Source organism: Rhinolophus sinicus, linkage group LG14 (assembly GCF_036562045.2).
Source record: "Rhinolophus sinicus isolate RSC01 linkage group LG14, ASM3656204v1, whole genome shotgun sequence".
Lineage (NCBI taxonomy): Eukaryota > Metazoa > Chordata > Mammalia > Chiroptera > Rhinolophidae > Rhinolophus > Rhinolophus sinicus.
Genome location: NC_133763.1, coordinates 17,826,141 through 17,839,177, shown reverse-complemented (window position 1 = coordinate 17,839,177; position 13,037 = coordinate 17,826,141). Strand labels below are relative to the sequence as shown.

Below are 13,037 nucleotides of genomic sequence, written 5' to 3'. Positions count from 1 at the left end.
AGTGCAGATGGAATCAATGGCTTGGCTAAGTCATATAGTTGGTAATTAATGAGACAGAAGGCTTACTATCCTGCAAAATGAAGTTATAAGAGTGACCGAAAAGTCCAGATTGGATCCCAGGGCCAGAACTTCATGGTAATTTGACTGAATTTGTTAAAATATCGGAAGCTACTGTCCATCAAGAGGGTTGGTCAGCCTTAGAACCTTGACAACAGGGAGCTCTCAGACATGAGAATTGGTATTCTTTATTGAAATACTACTCAGGGGAGTTTTTCACTCATCAGAGAATTTGGTACCTGGTTAAGGCCATTGGCCTTCAGAGGCCAAACAGATACTTCATGCAGCTCAGAGTGAGACAACAGGATGTGGTCAGACGGATGAAATGAGAGTGAATGAGCTGACAGAAGGCGTTAGGAGTCCCAGATTTTCTTCCCTGGAAAGATCATCTCGAAAGTGAGATGGATGCTTCATGTTCTCTTAAAGTCATTAAGTATTTCCATACACTTTACCTTTTGTCCAGAATAAGAAAAAAGTGAGTTGCATGGATTTTTACATACTCCCGTCTCTTGGACAGTGATTTCTCATTGCAATTTGACATTCTGCTTTTAAAAATCAGATGCATAAACTACGTAGGTAAATGTGAGTCCATTCTGAAAGATGGATTCACTCTTGCTGTGAAAAGAAATCAGGTTTCTAAACCTGAGTTACTATATATACATCCTGTGCATTCCCTTGGGGACTCAATATATCCTTTCTGCATGAACATCGAGTGTTCATCACTCCCTGTTAGAGGACAAATACATTTTTCTTAGGTGTTATATGCTGGTAACTTCTACATTTGTATATGGAAGTCAAAACTCTCATTAGACCCATATATCCAGCTTCCAGCACTGCCACTTATCTGTCATGACGTGAGAAATTATTTAATCTCTTGAAGCCTCTTTCTCTATGAGGATTTTAAATTTAAAAATAACTGTATCAGAACTGTTGCGATGATTGGATGATTTGGGGTATCTGTTACACATTTTTAGTTGTATTAAATTTCCAGGGAATTTTAACAATAATCGTCAGAGACTCAATAGACAAATAGGTAGTGGAAACAAATATATAATCTGTAATAGAGGAACCAGGTAGTTGAAAAAACATTTGGCCCCAAGAACAATACCTGTGTGATGGTATTTCTGTCTCTAGCTCAGACCATTACCACACGCTCCAGACCCAAATATCCAACTGCCCAGTTGACATCTCTACTTGGATGTCTATTGGCATCTCAATTCAACATGCCAGAAACAGAATCTCTCGTTATCTCCCCCGTCCCACACACCTGCTCTTCTCCTGGCTCAGTGAATTACATTACATTGTTCAGTAGGCAAAATAGCTAGGAATCTGCTTGCCTGTTCTCCTTCCCAGTCCTTCCATACACACTACACCAGAAAGCTGGACCTGGCTAGGCCCTGGAATCTGCAGTGGTGCATGTACCCAGCCGGAAGCCAGAAGGGAGTGACATGGTTAAGCTCCTCAGAGAGTCAGGGTGGGCACATACTCTCCCTCTTGTCTCACAAAAATCCCCTGCCTTCTGGAAGTTCACTTCTCAACACTACACCAGCAGAGCAGAAGAGAGAAAAGAGTCTAGGGACCCCGATCTGCCTAGACACCCTCCTGGGTGATTTGGGGTGACCAACTTGAAGTAGCTCCTCATTCTCTGGTTTCCACAGGCTGGGTTACATGTTTCCTCCTAACCCACACACTCTGTTCTGCTCTCGGCCATTGCCCTCTGGCCTCAGGGCCAGCTCTCCTACACATCCCCTTCTCATAATTTCCGGCCCTCTACTGGTTTCCAAACTTTCAGGAACCTCTCCTAGGAGGTCAAAAAGAAAGCTCTCTCTGTGCTTCAGTATTTGTGATGTGCAAGGGAGTCCAAAGGGCAGGGATCAGAGCAAGGCCCCTCTTCTCTGAGTCCAAGACAGGCACTGAGCCTGCTTATTACTTATTTTCAAAATGTATTTCTCCTGTGTAATGAACTACTGCTTTTGGTGTGTTCTGTAAAGTCTTTTGTTACAATTTAGTTCTCTATGACAGGATAATTTTTATTAATTTATCATTCATCTTTATTGATTTTACTGCATATTCTGTTAATTTTTCATGAACTCTTTGTTTTTAATAAATTAGAATCTCTAGGTTTTTCATAAATAAATAAATAATTTTAATAGAAACATTGCAGTTACAGTGGTATATTAGAGCTGTGCCAACTCTTTGAATAAATTTTCACCTTATTTATGTTGAATTCTTCTTCTAAGTCTTTGAAGATACCTATTGTGAGTTGAAAAGCTTTATAATAGGTACACCTTCTACTAACCTACCTATGTCCAGTGCTGGTAGTCAGCAATCGAAGATATCCCCCAAGATCTCCACTCCCTGGTGCACGTATACCTTCTCCCAGTTGTTCAATCAAATACTAATTTCGATGCTCATGGAAGGTATTTTGCAGATGCAATTAATGTTCCAAATCAACTGACTTCCAGATTGGGAGATTGTCCTGGGCAGGCCAGAGCTAATCAGTTGATGCTTTAAACGGAATGGGGCCCTTCGTGACAGAGAGATTCAAAGCACAAGGGATTAAAAATGAGAGAGATTCTCTACTGCCGGCGTTGACGATGGAGTCAGCCATGTGGCAAAGAAAGCAGGCAGCCTCTAGTTACTGCGAGCCACGCCTGGCTAATAGCCAGCCAGGAACCAGGGACGTCAGTCCTTCAAGTGCAAGAAGCTGAATCCTGCTACACCTCATGAACTTGGAAAAGAACCCCAAGCTCCAGATGAGAACACAGCTAAGCTGACATCCTGATTTTAGCCTTGTGAGACCCTGAGTAGAAAATCCATCCACACCTTACCCAGACTTCTGCCCTACAGAATGTGAGATAATAAAGGGTGTTGTGTTTTTTGCCACTAAGTCTGTGGTATTTTGTTACTCAGCAATAGAAAAATAAATCCAGTAGGATATGCTTACACTGAGATATGACCTCTGCACCATATGATGTGGTGTGAGTCAGCACAGCAGAGATTTGCAGTATTCCTGGAAGCCTTTTCTACACTGAACAACTAGCAATAATTCAACTACACACGAGTGACTAAATAAATATTTCTTATGAAGATAAATGTGTCCCCAACTCAACTCTTCGTTAACCAACGTATATGCATATATATATATATATATATATATATATATATATGTGTATATATATATATATATATATATATATATATATATATATCTCTGTGGACACTCTAGGACCTCCCAACACAAGGGGCACAGGGGAAGTGTGACCCATAGGAAGTCTGAGTGGAGAGAAAGAACAGAATTTAACGATTAAGGTTAAAAATGTTTTACTTTTGCAAATTTTATCCAAAGAATAAAAAGAAAGAAAAATGCCACGTGAACACATTTGCCTTGGAAGTCAGGGATCCTGAGCTCAAGCCTCATTAGCTTCATGGTAAATCTACACGTCTATCCCTAGCACCTGGCAGAGTACCTGCCATATGAGTGGCAGGTCGCAAATATTTCTTTCTTAGAAAGCTACATTAAATTAGTCACTGAATAGTCGTTCACTTTAGTGACTTCAAAAATTTCATAAGTGAATTAATGTTAATTGAGGAATGCCTGTATCCTGAGTCCGCTTTCAATTTCCTATAGCCTGTATCACATAATAAAACATATTATATATTTACTTCCTCATCTCTGCTTAATTCCAAGAAAGAAAAGGTAAATAATTCAGTTTTTGTGTTTTAATTAGTAATTTAAGAACCTCAGTCTGTTCTTTTATAAATAAACAAAATAGCTTATCTCAGGGTTCAGATGAGACAATCTCACATTTGGTGTTTGGATTTAGTGGCTTTTGGGGTAAAGTGAAAGGAGAACCACCCAGAAATGCATTCAGTCAATTCAAAGAGAGCTAGTTCTAAAGATCTATAATTGATTTTTCTAAAGGAGAAATTAAGAAAAAGTACAATATGTCAATGTTAAATAATCTACTCTTTCTAGTAGAGGTTTTGTATTATAATTTCTATCAAATGCAGTATCAAGAAAATTGAAAAATAGGGCCAGCTGGTTAGCTCAGTCGGTTAGAGTGTGGTGCTCTTAATAACAAGATTGCCGGTTGGATCCACAGTGGCATGCACCACTGTGAGCTGCGCCCTCTACAACTAGAGTGAAACAACTACTTGACTTGGTCCTGGCAAAACACATGTAAAAAAAAAAAAAAAAAAACAAGAAAGAAGAAAGAAAGGGAGAGAGAGAAAGAGAGAGAGGGGGGAGGAAGGGAGGGAGGGAGGGAGGGAGGGAGGGAGGGAGGGAGGGAGGGAGGGAGAGAGAGAGAGAGAGAGAGAGAGAGAGAGAAAGAAAGAAAGAAAGAAAGAAAGAAAGAAAGAAAGAAAGAAAGAAAGAAAGAAAGAAAGAAAGAAAGAGAAAAGAAAAAGGGAGAGAAAGAAAATTAAAACATCCTTTTACTAAGAGTAAAAAATATTCTCCATTGGGTCTAGTAATGAAAACTTCAAGATAAGATTCCAGGGCAGCTGGATGGCTCAGTTGGTTAGAGCGTGAGCTCTCAACAACAAGGTTGCCGGTTCAATTCCTGCATGGGATGGTGGGCTGCGCCCCCTGCAACTAAGACTGAAAACGGCGACTGGACTTGGAGCTGAGCTGCGTCCTCCACAACTAGATTGAAGGACAACGACTTGGAACTGATGCGCCCTGGAGAAAAACACTGTTCCCCAATATTCCCCAATAAAAAATTTAAAGAAAATTAAAAAATAATAATGAGATTCCAAAATGACATAAGCCTTCAGTTCTTTTAATAAAGATTACTAAACTATAGTACCAGAAAAGACTACTTTTAGGGAATAAGATGATAGCCAAACTTCTATTTGTGCCTTAAACTTGCTTAACTAAAGGCTGTGCTTCCCCTAATTGAATTTAATGTAGTTTTTTAACCTAAAACTTAAAATGCATAATCAACTGTTACAATATTTTGATGAGTTTCACAGGTAGGAAAATATTGAGTTCCTATAAAAGTATTCAAAGAAGTTAATGAGAAAATAGAAATAAATTGTTTACTCTGTTGAACCACATGAATCCTTAAGGACTTGGGATGGAAACAAACAACCCTTTTTTAAAAGACTTTTTAGGAGCTGCATTGTCATTGTATTCTATTCTCAAAACAACGGCTTTGAAATATAATTTTTAAAAACTGAAAAATGTTTTTTTCTCCCTTTTCCAACTGTAAAGTAATTATTTTTCAGGTCCTTTATCGAAAATACCTTCAGAAGTACACAAAACCAAAACCACCATAAACTTCTTTATACACTAATCTATTTATAGTAAAATTTTATTGTAGATAGACAGGTTAAATAAACCTGATATGATCCAAAATGTATCTGATTTCAGATGGTTAGACATTTATTAGATCCCTGTTTATACTTCGCGATCTCTTTAGGTTGCAGTAGCCAGCTTCTAAGATGACTCCCAGTGACCCTTGCCTCTGGTATTAATACCTTCGTGCAGTCCCTTCCTACATTTTATCATAGTGGATCCACGGGACCAAAAGAAGAGACCAGGAGTGATTTCTGAGGCTAGGTCTTAAAAGACATTGAGGTTTTGGGGCGCTCTCTCTCTCTCTCTCTCTCTCTCTCTCTGTCTCTCTGTCTCTCTGTCTCTCTCTGTCTCTCTCCCCACTCACTCTGGGAGAAATCAGCTTCCATGTCATGAGGACACTCAAGCAGTCCTATGGAAGATCCATGTGGCAAGAACTAAGGCGCCTGGCCAAAAGCCATGTGACTGAGCTATCTTGGAAGTAAATCCTCCAGCACCAATCAAACCTTCAGATAACTGCAGATTAACTGCAACCCCATGAGATACACCAAGCCAGAACCACCCAGCTAAGCTGCTCCTAGGTTTCTGATGCACAAAACTTGTATAAGAATAAATGTTGATTGCTGTTTTAAGGTTGTAGTGTACTTTCTCATGATCTGTTTATTTGAAGAAATTCTTGAGAATTGATCCCCAAGTGCCTTAAATTGAAATTTTTAAAAGATCAGTACCGGGAGAAGTGCAGATACAATTCTTGGCACAAATCTAAATTAGCCTTGCAGATTTTTAAATGTGAGCCTTTAGATATAATCTCAATTTTTGAAGAAAAGATTTATTCTTTTAATAACTTTTATTTTTTTTAAATAAGGAAGTTTTGAAAAAGACTCCTATTTCTCCAGATTAGAAGCGAAATGTGATCCTGTGCTGGTCATTTTCTTCTGTCTCACTCCACATGTCAAAAATTCTGACAATGAGATTGTTAAAAGCAGAGATAAAGATTAGATAGGAGGGAAGGGAGACACAAAAAGGTTGAAGTGTGATCTCACAATTCCCTGCACCACTTATTTTCTAAGATCCCATCTTACACAAAGGACATCAGTGACATGTTTTCTCTGGCCACACCTCCCAGTGGGACAGAGCTAGTTCATCATTTCCTCAAAAATGGAGAGAAAATTGATTTCTCTTTATCAAAATTTAAAGACCTTTAGGGGTAAAGATGAAAATAACTTGAAGCACTTACGGGAGTCGTACGTGGCTCTCTCTTCAGCACAATGTGAAGTATACTCCTCCTGCATCCACATTCTTATTCCCATCCCAACTTTTCCAAAACAAGGAACACCTACCAATTAACACAAGACATAGAACACATTAAAGATAAATAAAGAGTAGGGTTTGGGGTAATTGCATGGTCTAGTCTCTACTGACAAAAAAAAAAAAAAAAACACAAAAAAACAGCAATGCTGATAAGGAAATATTACTGATGTTATATAGTTGGTCTTTTAATATACTTAGATATGTACAGAAAATTATTCATTCACAATTTGGTATATATACTCTCTCCGAGTAATAATGTTCTTTTCAGAGTCTCTCACATCTACCTCCCAGCAATTCAGTTATGTAAGCCACTGAAATTATTATTTTTATTGAACATATGACAAAGAGCTTGAAGATAATTTTCTCAAGGTCAGCTAGGTAGTGGCAGGGAAGAGACTATAATTCAGGCCTCCTGGAATCCAATATTAGGTCTTTCTCCAGAACACTTTCTCTGCTGAAAGCACTAAGCAAATGTTAAGCACTTAGAAAAGTAGTTACTTTAAGAACACTCTTCTGGTTTTTAACTAACTTTTGAGGTTTTCTTAATTATTAATTCAAAATATTTTGTGTAGCTATATTTTTAATCCACTATTTTATCAAATAAGCTTATTATTATTCCAATATTCAGTTTCTCTGTTCCACGCACTTATGTAGGTCCCTTGTATTACTAATGATCGGTCCATTGGTAAAAAGAATAGTTTACATGTAAAAGAAAGTTTCTTCATCCACTTCCACTCACATTGAGTAAGGATGTGACTATGCAATCATTTTGACTCTTTAGGAAAGTTTTTGAAGGATAAGCAGAATGAAATGGAAGAGAGAAAACAGTCATTCCTGGCTTTGACAAGTGGTCAAAAATAAGTCATGAATGATAAAGTAAAATAGGATATTAAGTGGGTTGACCAACTAGAATATAAATGGCAGAGCAGGTGGATAAGGTGAATAAAGTACAATGAAGAGGGCTGTTGAAGCATCTAGAATGACTAGGTTAAAGCAATAACTATGAAAGATAATGTCCTTTAAGGCTCAGCTTAAATGGGTCTCCACCCATAAAATCTACCCTCATTTCTCAGAACAAAATTCTGTCCTCTAAAATAACACAGTACCTCTCTCCTGTAGCCTTCATCAGGCCAAAGCCACTCATGACTCAGCACAAGGAGACACTAATCTCCTTTAAGTCAGAAGGTCTTTTGGCCTCATTTAACTCCTACAGTTATTAGTGACAGGTTGGAGGTGGAGGACAAAGGAGAGGATGAAAGGAAGGGGGAAATGATTTCAACGTTTATTTAATGTCTACTGTGAACTTGACATTGTGCTACTTTGTTTATGTCATCTCATAAGAAAACTGAGCCTGAGAGTTTAGGAATTTATCCAAGATCACTCAATTGATAGATGGGAAATTCGGGATTTGAAACTAGTTCTTTCTTTCTGCAAAACTGGTACTGAGCTTATTAGTATTTGCTTGAAAATTAGTTCTGTTGTGGTATTTAGAAATGGCTGAAAGAGGGCATTTCACAGTGGTTCTTAACTATTTCTAGGGCATGGAGTCATGTAAGAATCTCTCCCATAAAATTATATGCAAATACATACACCATTTTGCATACCATTTCGGGAGGATCAGAGCCCCTGGAGTTCATTCAAGAACTGGCTAGAGAAACCATGAAAACCAAACTAAGAAACTACGGATTACAGTATTCCAAGCCACCTTTCTCCCATGCCAACCCACTCTACCTCTCTTCCCACAGTCTCAGAGGAATCAAAACCAGAGAAAATGTAAACTCATGAAAAGTTGGCTGGGAGCACTAAATGCAAAATTCCAATATAATACTGTACTTTAAAATGTCATGGAGAAGTTGAACTAGGAGACCTCGGAGAATGTGGTCTTACAATCTTTACATTTCACAGTTATGACCTTCAGACCATACGTGATGTAAGACTGAGAGATGAGTTTATTGGATTTATCCTCAAGAGGGTGAAATAGTTGAAAATAAAACTGAATGGAAAAATCCCAGGATGTACCCTACAACTTAAGGTAAGATTTATTTCTGTCATTTTGCTGGAGAAATTTTTCTCGAAAAATGTTTTTGGATTTGGGGGTCTAAATAAAATGCTTAAAATAAAGTGTGTGTGGTTTTTATGTATACACTGTATTGTTTCAAAGAGGATTTAAAACAGCGTATAGGCATAGAGAAAACAACAAAATAGTATGAAGGACATGTAGGAAAAAAATAAAGATAGAGAAATAGAGACAGGAATGGAGCTGATTTAAAAAACTGAATTTATATTGTGATTAGGCCTTTACTTCCTTAAGGTAATTTTTAAAAATTATCCAGCACTAAGAGTTTTACGTATTAGTATATATTTTTTCATAATTTACAAAATATCTTCACAGGTATTATCTCATTGGACCCTAAATTGACTATGTGGGGCAGTTATTATGTACATTTTCCAGATAAGGAAACTGAGGCTCAGAGAAGGACTTGAAAAAGGAGTCAATTTTTTCATTAGATGACACTGCTCTGCAGCAACTGATCGTTACAATTCCTGTGTACAAATAAGTAATGCATCTCAGGTCTATGCAAGAACAATATACATTTGACTGCTGTGGCCCTGACATTTTCATGAGAGGATTACTATCTACTTTACAGGTGGCTTTAGATCTGGAGGTTGGATAAACATAAAATTCAGGGACTTCAGACTTGGCACAGAGCACTTAGGTAACACTTAACTTTATAGATGAGTACAGACACTTTAAGAAGCCAAATGGTATGTCACAATGATTCAACCAATTGGTGGCAGAGCCAAAATCAAAAGCCAGGTTTCCTAAGTTCTTTTCTTTCTACTGCATTACTTCTATAGCTCTACATTCATTTCTATGATTTTTACATACCCAATTCTGACCTTTCTCTTCAGTTTCCCTTGTGTCCACTGGATAAAGTTCTATCTGCATAATGACATGGCTACAAGACCCTGCATGACCTGGCACCAGTGACATCTTCAGCTACTCACCTTCTCCAACAGTATGGGGATGTTCTAGAGTCTTAAAACTTAAGGACACTAGGCTTTTGTGTAACATCTGGATTGATAAGAGTTGTCCTGCTGGGACTATGAATAAAGGCCGTACCTCTGAGAACAGTAAGGAACTGAGATGCTCCTGGAAGGAGGGGACATTCTACATGTCTATCACCAGAAAAGACTTGAGTGAAGGCATTCAAATGGGAGGGACAAAATGGCTTCTGGAACCTAGAGGCCTTGGGCAGGGACCTCTCGTCCCCAAGCTACGATGAATGAACCAGGTTATGCAATTGCAGGTAACTTTTCCTATCAAATTCTTGTAGGCTATCCTTGAATCATTAGTAAAACTCTCCTCCAAATACTCCAGAAAAAAACCTGAGTTCACACTTATGAGGCCATTCAAATCATGTGGCAACCAACCACAGCCAGCCCAGCATGAAGATGTCAATAGAATTACATAATGAAGGATCCCAAATGAGGAGAATATTAATAGGAACCAGGCCACTAAACCCTACTCACTTCTCGCCTTTATGCAACTTTAAATTCCCCGTGAACATTGCTCATTCTGTTTCTTGGCCTAAACTTCTGTTCCCTTCCTTAAACTTGTCATTTTGACACATTCTTATTCAACATTCATATGCCTGGTTCAGACATCATCTTCTCTAGGTAACCTACGCTGACACTTACTCTGTCCTCTATTCCCTCTTCCAAAATCTGTGCCCCTTCAGAACAGGGTCTGCCTTTAGTTGCAATGCCTAACAGTTCACAAAACAAAGTACATACTCAACGTTAGCTGAATGAACAAAGAAGTTTTGTTTATTCCTTTAAACGTATTTTTCAATAGGTAATTCATGAACACAGAAAAAACATACCAAACCACACGTGAATGATTCAGTGAAATGTCGATCTTCCTCCCATCCCACTCACCCCCTTGGTGCCAGTTGTGTTTCCTGTAAGGCTGACTTGACACACAGGGTATTTAAGTGTATTCCTATCATTTTACGTAATGGTAAAAGGAAATGTATTTATATAACAAAATATAACTTACAAATATAACTTATTACATATTATAGTTGTTATGTATCATATATAAATAACACAAATATAGATTTATACACAGTCCTAAGTCTTGTTTTCGCCGCGTAGTACTCCACCGGAGGGGCATACCATCACTTACTTCACATTCCCTTATTTACGGTGTCGAGTACACAACTACTTCCATTTTTCACTGCCAAGGCCGGGTCTCCAAGCACAGAAACACCACCGCACACCAACCCACTTCAGGGCGGCGCCCGCATTTCCAAACACCTTTCCACGCTCCCAGGGCGGGGCCCTGGGCGGAACCCGACCTTCCCACCACGAGCCTCGCTCCCCTTCCGAAGGGCGGAAGAACGCGACAGTCGCGCACGTCGCAGCGACGGAAGCGCACCCTCCCCACCCCTCCCCCAGCGCCTCAGGGCCACCAGGGTCGCTGTAGCTCAAACGTGCCGCCGCGACCAGCACCCGGCTTCGTCCAGCTCGGGGCGGACCCAGCGGACGGGGCGCGGCCGGCGAGGCGCTGGACTGGGCAGGGCTCCGCTGGGCGGGGCTGCGGCCGGTGGGCGCGGCCGGCGGCGGGCTCCTCCCCTTTACTCCCGCGGCGCCGGCAGCGCAGCAGTTCCGGGTCGGCGCGGAGGCGGGGCGGAGACGCTGAGGAGGCTGTTATTGTTCGACTGTGCGCGGCCGGGCGCTCTCTTACTCGGCTCTGGCGGTGTCGGTTGGTCTGGCTTCCTCTCAGCCCCTCACTCCCGGCGGCTGACGGAGGCGGCGGCGGCGGCGGCGGGCGGGGCCTGGCGTTTCGAGGCCGAGCGGCGCCGGGGTGAGGGGCGCGGAGGAGGAGGAGGAGGAGGAGCAGTAGCCGGAGGAGGAGCCGTGTGCCCTGGCACCGAGCGGCCGTGGCGATGGCGTACGCCTATCTCTTCAAGTACATCATCATTGGCGACACAGGTGAGGGCCTGGGGCGCTGCCAGGCGGGTGTCGGCGACCTGCGGGTCCCGGCTGAGGGGCAAACGGCGTCTGGCCGCGGCGCGGGCGCCGATGCCGCCCGGTGCCTCCCTGCCGGCTGCGCCGCTCCATTTCCGCAGTGCTGGAGCTGGTGACGTGGGCACTGCGAGCGGCCGCGGCCTGTCCAGGCCTGGGCCGCGGCCCCCGCCCCGAGCAGTCGTGCAGCCAAGGGCCGTGGCAGCCGTTTGCGACGCCCGATCGGGAAGTGTGTGACAGGAGGGCCGCCCAGCCCGGGGCCGTCAGGGCCCGGCTCAGTGGATTGCAATCCCTCGCCAAGGCCCCATCACCTTGGGCCTCTTTGCAGCGTCCGGGAAAGCAAAAGGGAGGCAGAGGAGAGCAGAAGGTGATGGGAGGAGGGTCTTGGGTTTCCTGAACAGTCCCACCTTCTCTGACCTACATGCATCTTCCAAGGCCCGGGCAGAGCGCTCCCTGGTTCGGGACAGCCAGCTGAGAAGAAGAGAAGGAAACCTTTAAAAAAAATTGCTGTTTTTTTCCTAACACCTTCAATTCCCGAATCAGGATAAATCACATCCCATTACTTGACGGCTGGGAAATCCCTTTCGAGGTCATTAAAGCATGAAAGAGTTCTGTCGACTTTTGCCACGTGTAAACTGGGCTTATTTGGTGGTAGTTGCAAGGCCCTTCAGTGCTCTGGGTATGAGCTTGCGTGTGTGTTTGTGTGTCGGAGACACTGTGATTTTTTTTTTTTTTAAGATATATCAAACCCAGGGTCACAAGTGCCAATTTTCAGGTGATCTGATGGCTGAAGCAGAAAGAAATTGAATTATTCTCACTTAAAATAACATCGGCGTATATTGCACAGATAGTAAACAAACTGCTAAAATATTTTTTAATACCTGTGATTTTGGTATTGCTTGACTCTAATAATACTGAGGTTTCTTTAGGTGTTGTAACTATTAATATACCAGACTCTAATTTCAGTGATGACTCTTGCACAACTTTGGACCCTTTGCACAACTTTGGAAATGTAAGCTGCAACTGGTGGTTGCACTAGTGAGTTAGCAGATTCAATAAGTAACACAAGAAGCATGTTGACTGCTGCCTAAAAGAAAAACTTCCTGCTATAAGTAACCATTTTTCCGCAAGTTTTTGTTGTTGTGTGTATGGAAACTGGATGGTTTTCTACAGGAAATCCTGGGAAAAGCAGTGTTTTGCAAATGTTTAGTAGCAAATTTATGTGCCTTTAAAAATGCTCTGGCATACTTTGAGGGAAAAGGAAGTGGGGTTCTAAAGCCTACTGGCGAAGTTTGGTTTAGGTTGTAAAACCAAGATTGGAGAGGGTCTT

General features: G+C 41.4%; 1 protein-coding gene and 1 long non-coding RNA gene across 10 annotated transcripts in view; one reads left to right on the top strand and one right to left on the bottom strand.

Moving 5' to 3' along the window:
- Positions 1-11,089, bottom strand: part of LOC141568681 (uncharacterized) — a 49,269-nt gene extending 38,180 nt beyond the window's left edge. For all 9 annotated transcript variants that reach the window (XR_012491884.1, XR_012491885.1, XR_012491889.1 and 6 more), the window contains exons 1-2: positions 10,866-11,089; positions 6,600-6,698 (exon numbers count right to left, since the gene is read on the bottom strand). This is a non-coding gene — a long non-coding RNA (uncharacterized LOC141568681). The remainder of the gene's footprint in view (positions 1-6,599; positions 6,699-10,865) is intronic.
- Positions 11,089-13,037, top strand: part of RAB2A (RAB2A, member RAS oncogene family) — an 86,243-nt gene continuing 84,294 nt past the window's right edge. Inside the window, exon 1 of the mRNA XM_019716201.2 lies at positions 11,089-11,674. Within this exon, the coding sequence (XP_019571760.1) occupies positions 11,629-11,674 (46 nt within the window). The 5' untranslated portion in view covers positions 11,089-11,628. The remainder of the gene's footprint in view (positions 11,675-13,037) is intronic.